Genomic DNA, 7,417 nt, shown 5'->3' with positions numbered 1-7,417 from the left:
TGTGCAGAGGCACGGAGGGTGAAGAAACGACAAGGGTACACCGGAAACGAAAACGAAAAAGGGATGGGCAACTGCTGCATCCCGCCGACTAAAGCGACTCCGCTGGCCGACGTACGGCGCAGCACTACAGAGCCAGAGGAGAGTAGCTTCGGCAGACCTCCTCCAGGTACGTTGCCCACCACTGCGCCGTCCCCGCCGTCGGTGGCGAAGAGACCGTCGCATTCTGACCAGCTATCATCGACAAGGGCGAGTTAGCATCCGTGATAGCCCTAGTCAGTGCAGAGCCCGCTTTCCGGGTCACAACGACGCTCGCCTCGGCCTTTGCCCGCGTGCTACTCTCTTCCAAGAGCTGCGCTTGGACGCAGACACGCAGCTCCGCCATGCGCATAAGCATATCTCCGAGGCTATAGGTGGTGGCCGCGTCGTCGTCTGTGTGCTGCGTGGCGACAGACGAGCATGCGGTCTGCTCCGTCTGTGGCTGAGCCTGGCCAGGGCAGCTCAGAGTCGCTACAGCAGCACGGGGGCGACGGCTCCACCGATGTGACCGAAGTACTCCGACTGAAAGACCGCCAGCGATCAAGGAGCACGGCGTCGTTCCAGAAGACGACGATGGCGATGAGGTCATAGCAGAGCTGCTGCACAAAGCGGTCACAAAGCGGTGCCATCCGTATCGGGCAGAGGCTGGCACCCGCGATCGGTGACTGCGCAGCTGATCCTCGGTCACTGCGCCTCTGCCCTCGACGTCGATGCGGGCGAAGAGCTGAGCCATGGCGTGCTGCAGAGACGCAGGCACAGCCATGGACAGAATCGCGTCTGCCAAGGAACTTTGGCCGCCGTTTCGATGCGAGGTGGCCATCGAAGGTCGTGGAAAAGATGTCAAACTGGGCTCCGCCGTGGCCACAGCGCCTTCACTCTCCGACGGCCGCGCACTGAGCTTGTCCAGCGACACTCGTACGCCCGTCGAGCTCAGCAACACCGGGCGAAGCAAGGCGCCGAGGTGGCACAGTGCACCTCCCCAGACACCGACTGCCTCTGGCGGGCTGACGGCATACAGAGCGAGAAGAAGGTCCTCGTTCTCCAGAAGCTCCGACAAGCACACCGGGTTGATGCCCGTCACGGCAGGTGCAGAGGAGACTTGTCTGCTCACTGCAGTTGCGGTTGCGCGTCCCTCGCTGACAGTGTGAGGCGGCGCCGCATCCCTGCCTGCCGGCGTCTCGCTTCGTCGACGCTGAGTCTCCTCCGAGGCGGCGAGCCGCTTTAGCGTGTAGTACACAGACCCGACCTCCTCGACAGCGCAACACAGCGACAGATGCGTAACTGGTAGCGGCAAAGGATACGCCTCCAGCCACCGCCGAAGCAGCGTGGAGACATCCACCAGCGTTGACTCGCGGCAAGGACACGAGCCAACGAGCGTGTCGACAAGCCGCGCACACGCCGCGGCGGAAGATGACTGCCACTCTGGATTCGCCGACGGCGGAGTCGCCCACAGAGAGAGGGACTCGACGACACGAGTCAGAGACTGCGTCAGCTCCTCCTCCTCAACAGCCACCACACGCGACGCGGTTGATGATGCGACGGGTAGGTAACAAAGTACTTTGCTCACAGCTCGGCAGCACGGCAGTCCCAACTCCGCAGCAGTACATGTGATGGCATTCATAGCCCACGCATCGGTGCTCTCTAAAAGACACCGGCGGCTGTGCTGGGCGTTGACCCACTGCCCCAGCAACGTGTGAACACCCGCCCAACACACAGACTCCTCCGTCAGAGCGGTGGCGTCGGCGTTGCCACTGGCAGCGATTAGTACAAGCGTGGCGTGCGCCGCCACGACAGGGTCCACTCTGCATACCCAGCAGCTTGCCCTGACCCGTGGCAGCACCGCACTGTACACGTCGCACGCAGGAAGAGGGCGTTGCTGCTCCCTGTTGTCGAGCCTCGCATCGAGGATTGCACCGAGGCCGCCAGCGGCAGCTTTGAATAAGCTCCCTCCTCGGCTGCTGCTACCGCAACTGAGCCGTAGTGCATCAATGAGAGTGCGCTGCTCCCGGGGTGGCATCCGTCGGCACGCGTAGCGCAGCCAACCACACGATGCCTTCAGCAAGCGCGCGTCCTGCAACATTGCATAGCAAGGATGATCGCACAAAGTGATCACCGAGTCGTCGTGCGTGGTCACTGGCGCGCTTGCAAGAACAGCGCCTGCAACGGCTGGAAAAACGGGCACGGGCAAAGGCGGCGGTACCGACAGGACGTGGGCAGAGAGCGTGGCCATGCACTCCTCCAAGCGCAGTCGGCCCGCGCAGAAGCTGGTGGCCCCGGTGATCAGCCGCGCCAGCGAAGGGGAAACCGTAGACAGCGCACGCCGCAGCTCCAGCACGTCCGCAAGATCTGAGCCTCCGTCCAGCCCTGCGCCATGCACAAATACAGAAACAAGCCCCACGGCCTCCTCAACGAGGCGCCGCGGATGGTGCCGAGCAGCGTCTACGACGGCAGCCAGCCGTGACTCCAAAGGCACCAGTACCTCCAGCTTTAAGTACCGCGGATCGGCGGTGATGACGTCGACTAACTTGTCCAGGTCCACGTGCACCGACTCCCCGAGATGCCCGGCGAGACCCCAAAGTAGCGATGCTTTGCCTTCCATCCTCGCGTTCGCGGAATGACAGAGAGCAGGGAGGAGGGCTACAGCTTGTGCGAGCGCGCACACGGCCTGCACATGGTGTTCCAACACTTCCGCCAGTGCCGCACCCGCCGCGGCAGAGAACTCGAATGCCTTAGGAAACAGGAATGCCTGTAGATCCTGTCGAAGGCTTGCCTCCAGCAGACCCAGCGGTAGAATGGTCATGTCGCTCTCTGCCAAGTGCTTCGCTTGTGCGTTCGCGCGTTGACACCACTGCTGCAATGCGACCGCAGTCGCATGCGTCTGGCACAAATATCGGCTGTGCCGACGATCGCCGCCGGTGCCCGCCGGCTGGCAGCTTTGCGGCGGCTTTCTTGTGAAGTGGGTGTTCACAGAGAGGCGCAGGGAGAGCGCAGCAGCTGGCGCCGGCTCTGCCTTCTCCGTCACAGTCGACGACGGGCGAGGAGAGACGCTGCCCTTCTCAGCGCACAGCAGGTCCACGTACGAGACGAGCAGCTGCTGGACGTAGGCGCACTCTACCGGAGACATCCACTGCGGCGAAGTGGCCAGCGCGCGAGCGGGCAGCTCGCAGCTTGTGCGAGCGCACGTTGCGCACCACGCGATGAGTTCTGCTGGAAAGGCGCCCGTGTCACACTGGAAGGAACGCGCGAACACCGTCCAGCTCACGCAGGGATCGCTGCTAGACGACGAGGGCACAGCCGGGGAGCCGCTAGAGGAAGAAAGTGCCGAAGAGGCAGGCACTTCCTGTGTGGCAGCAGTATCGCCCGCTGCGATGGTCGTGGACAAGGCCACGCGCAACATCGCGGTTGCAAGCTGCAGAACCTCGTCACTCACCTCTTCTGGTGTGTGGGCAGAGACGACGCAGTGGCCAGCGCACGCGGCTGTGCGAAGGAGCGACTGCAGTGCGGCGGCCACGTCCGCCACGCCCACGTACCCGCTCTGGTTTCTGTCCAGGTAAGAAAAGGCCACCAGCAGCTCCTCCATGTCGCTCTCCGTCAGAAGACGCTGCGGACAAGGCAGCAGCATTGGTGGTGGTACAGACGGCGCAGGGGAGGGAGTGAAGGCATGTGGCGACAGCGGGCAGCTGCTCGTCCACAGACACCGAACAGCCTCACGGTAGAGGCGGTGCTGCTCCGGAGAAACCGTCTCTCTCTCCATCAGCGGATCCGACCCACAAACAGACGACGGGGCTAAGCGGCCGCCAGTAACGAAAGCAGCGAGAGGGCTGGTCGTCTGTGCCCGTAGCGGCGACGCCGAGACATCACGAAACGGAGAGGGAGAGAAGATGGGCTGGCGACCCACCGATGCGCATTGTCTTCGAGAGTCGCTGAGGTTGTCGCTGCTCTGCTGACTCCATGTGTCACCCACGAAGCGCGCCATCTTATCGCTCACCATCGGCCAGTACGTCTGCATGAAACCGCACAAGTCCAAAGGGCGCTGCTGGGTAGCGGAGGCGCACCGCGTGGGGGCGACATACGACGTCGGACTCCACCACGTCGGATGCACCGTCGGCGTCATGAGGCCGGAGGCTGCAGAGCACGAGGCGGCATCCTTTGTTGCCCTCTCAGACGCGAGGGCTGGGAACAGGCGTGATACAGCATCGCCCGTCACGTAGCCGTCGCCGTCCTCGTCAACAGCGAGGAAGACATCACGCAGAAAAAAGTAGACGAAATCTGGAATCGACTCCGCCTCCTGACGAGCAACTTCGTCGGAGAGGCTTTCCAGCACCTGTGTACGGGTAAAGACGCAGGATGGCATGCTTGCGTTTCCGTTGCTGTGTGTGTGTGTGTGTGTACATATATATATATATGGGCGGGAGAGGGAAAACCCTCTACACACGCTCCAGCGAAGGTGTGCGTGAGGGTTGCACCAAGGAAGAAGAAAGATGGAGTGGGCGAATGCGCGCACGCATGCCGACCATAAAACGGCGGTGGTCAACGAGAACAGAATCTGGTTTCAGAGGAGAGGGGAAACAATATTATATATGTATATATGTATGATGCACAACCGCACTGCAGGCCAATCTTTTCTAGGGAAGTGCCAGATCAACCAGACACAACAAGCGACAGATGGCGTGTGTATGTGCGCGTGCATCAAGAATCTAAGCTGTATAAAACGATACGTTGTCTTCTGCAAAGGAAGGAAAGGGAAAGGGTAAGATACGTGTGTCAACAAGAGCTCGGGTTCAGCGTAGATGTCCGGTACGTATTGGTGGCGCCACATGCACCTGTCCAGAATGCATCCCAGCTGTGCAGCGTTAGTAGGAGGGTGACGCCTGTGACACAGGTTCAAGTGTACGAAAAAGAAATGCCCCAGGAGAGAGCGCCAGCGACTGCGCGCAAGCGTAGTTGAGCGACTGGAATCTTTTCGTTGCGTGCGTTGCTTGCGCCGGCTTTTCTGCTCATTGAAGGGGGGCGCAGCAGCTTCGCCCTGGATACGTGAGTGTGGGTGGGGGGGGGATATGGGTATGGGCAGGTGTGCTGAAAAATTCGACGTTGCAATGCACAAACATAGCAAAGAGAATGGAGCAGGAGGAGATGAGAGGAGAGGGGGCTGGATTCAGCAATAGAATTGAGGAGTGGTAGAGATGCCAGGACGGACGGGAGACAGCTGGGCCCTCAGCGTACGCAAAACGTGAAGTGCCATGTGCCATGTGCTATGTGCCTACAGGCAGACAAACGGGGGTCGCGATGGGAGAGGGATGTGGCCCAGCGCCATGTACCACCCGGAGAGAGGCAGGGGGAAGGGAAAGTTGAAATATAAACACTCGAAAACACAAGAGCCATATAACGGCACACACACATACACCGTGCGCTGCTGTCTTCACCAAAGCTTCACTCGACGCCCCTCCCCCTCCTCCCATCATGTCTGCCCCTACTTCTGCTCCGCCACACTGCCCTCGTTCCCTCGGCAGCCCACACAAACGCCGTTCCTCACTGCCGACTAGAGTCGTCGCCTTGTCTCCACCAGGGAGGAAAAAAGGGGAGAAGCAGGGACACATGCAACGACCCGATATCGTTACGTGTGCTGCTTTTTTTCCTTCCCCTCCCGCACACGTGCTTGCCCTCCCTGGGTTTGATTCGCTGCACGTGACGACCCGCTACTCACCCGGACCGTTTGTGCTGCTGCGCCCCGTTTTCTTGTTTTTTTGCGTTCTTTGGTGCGGTCGATGGCAAACAAATGGCGAAAGACGAAAAAGAAAGGGCGTTGCCCTTCGCACGCACACAAAAGGAAGGAGCGCACGCCAGAATACACTTGCATGCATACGCGCACAAGCGCCCATGCCCAAACATCGTGATGGCCGCCGCCGCCGCTTCACAGGCCCACACGAGCGGAGACAACAAGCGAGTCAAAGAAAACACAAGCGGTTTGAGGCCAGCGGAGGAAGAAAAAAGGAGGGGGACGAGCGATGAGGGCCAAAACCCAGCGAGGCCCAGAGCTCCGAAAACGCTCCAGAAAAAAAAGGCGACAACGAGCACGTCGATTTGTGCGACGCGGCTGCTCTCACTCGCCACACACCCACAAACAGAGCCGGGGATGGGCGGGCGCAGATGACCATAGGTAGACCGCCCAGCTGTTTCCCTTTTTCCGCCTTTTTCTTTTCTACTGGTGGAAAGGGAAGGGCCACTCCTCACATGCGGTAGCCGTAGTCGAGGTACGGCGAACACTTGGACCACATCACCGATGTGATGAAGTACTTCTCCTCCATGCGATACAGGTCCTCTCGTGGGATACCAAAGTCCTCCCAGTCGAGCAAATCCGGGTCGCGCTCCGGCATGGCGCAGTTGTCGATAAACTGGCGTTCGACCCAGTCCTTGTTCCACGCCGGTGCCTTCGTACCTAGCAAGGCACCTTGGTGGATCGGGTAGCGCTCGTTGATGTGGCAGGCAATGTCGAAGACAATCTTCGGCAGGTGCACCGTCAGGTGGCGCTGATTGTTGCACTCGGAGCACCAACGCAGCAGGTCGTTCGTGGTGAAGCGCACCGGGCCGCCGAGCTCGGCAATGCGACCCTCCGTGTGATCGAGGAGCAGCGAGCGGGCGGCCGCCTCGGCAAGGTCGCCGGCAAACACCGGTTGATGGATGCGCTGGCCATGATTCGGAACGGGCACGATCTTCATGTACCGCTGCGCCTTCAGATACTTGGAGTAGGAGAAGTCGTTCTCGGCAAAGATGTCCGTGCCGCGAATGATCGTGGCCGTCGGGAACTCCTCCAGCACCGCAATCTCAGCCTCGCGCTTTTGCCGCAGCAGCTTTGATGGGCTATTCAAATCCGCGCCAACCATAGACATGTGGGTAAGTTTAAGGATGCCCATTTCGCGGCACCACCTAGCTAGCATGCGTGGCCACTCAACGTTGATTGCTTCCATCGAAAACCACGACTGACTATTCTCGTAGCATGCCGGCTCCTGCCACGCGCCGACAACGTTAATGACGTTGTCCACCTTTTCTAAAATTGCCTTGACGACAAACTCCTTGTCGATTTCATAATCCGTGTCGAAGTTCTGCCCGACCGTGCCGTCACCGCTCGACCGCATCTGGCGCACACTGCTCGGCATACCAGAGCGGAAGCGAAAGGGGAGGATGCTGGTGTAGCCGTGGTAGCAGTTCACGGCGTGGATGTGGTGGCCAAGGATGCCGGTAGCACCGAAGGTTACGACGTTGACACCCATTGTGTTCGCCTCCGCACCGCCGTGGCGCCACGTCGAGGACAACTCCCCGTTCATGTTACGCACAAACATACGCCGAGACATTTTCGCTACTGAGGTGCTGTCGAAAGGGAAGA

General features: G+C 60.3%; 2 protein-coding genes across 2 annotated transcripts; both read right to left on the bottom strand.

Annotated features, from left to right (window-relative positions):
- Positions 1-124: 124 nt before the first annotated feature.
- LMXM_34_2030 (hypothetical protein, unknown function) lies at positions 125-4,390 on the bottom strand (the record flags this gene model as incomplete). Its single annotated transcript, XM_003879149.1, has 1 exon — positions 125-4,390. The coding sequence occupies one exon, from the start codon at positions 4,388-4,390 to the stop codon at positions 125-127; it is 4,266 nt and encodes a 1,421-aa protein (XP_003879198.1).
- Positions 4,391-6,263: 1,873 nt separating this feature from the next.
- On the bottom strand, positions 6,264-7,373 carry LMXM_34_2020 (conserved hypothetical protein; the record flags this gene model as incomplete). Its single annotated transcript, XM_003879148.1, has 1 exon — positions 6,264-7,373. One exon carries the CDS (start codon positions 7,371-7,373, stop codon positions 6,264-6,266), a length of 1,110 nt encoding a protein of 369 aa, XP_003879197.1.
- Between the last annotated feature and the right edge of the window lie 44 nt (positions 7,374-7,417).

This window comes from Leishmania mexicana, chromosome 34, assembly GCF_000234665.1.
Source record: "Leishmania mexicana MHOM/GT/2001/U1103 complete genome, chromosome 34".
NCBI lineage: Eukaryota > Euglenozoa > Kinetoplastea > Trypanosomatida > Trypanosomatidae > Leishmania > Leishmania mexicana.
This window is presented reverse-complemented; position numbering and strand designations above follow the sequence as displayed.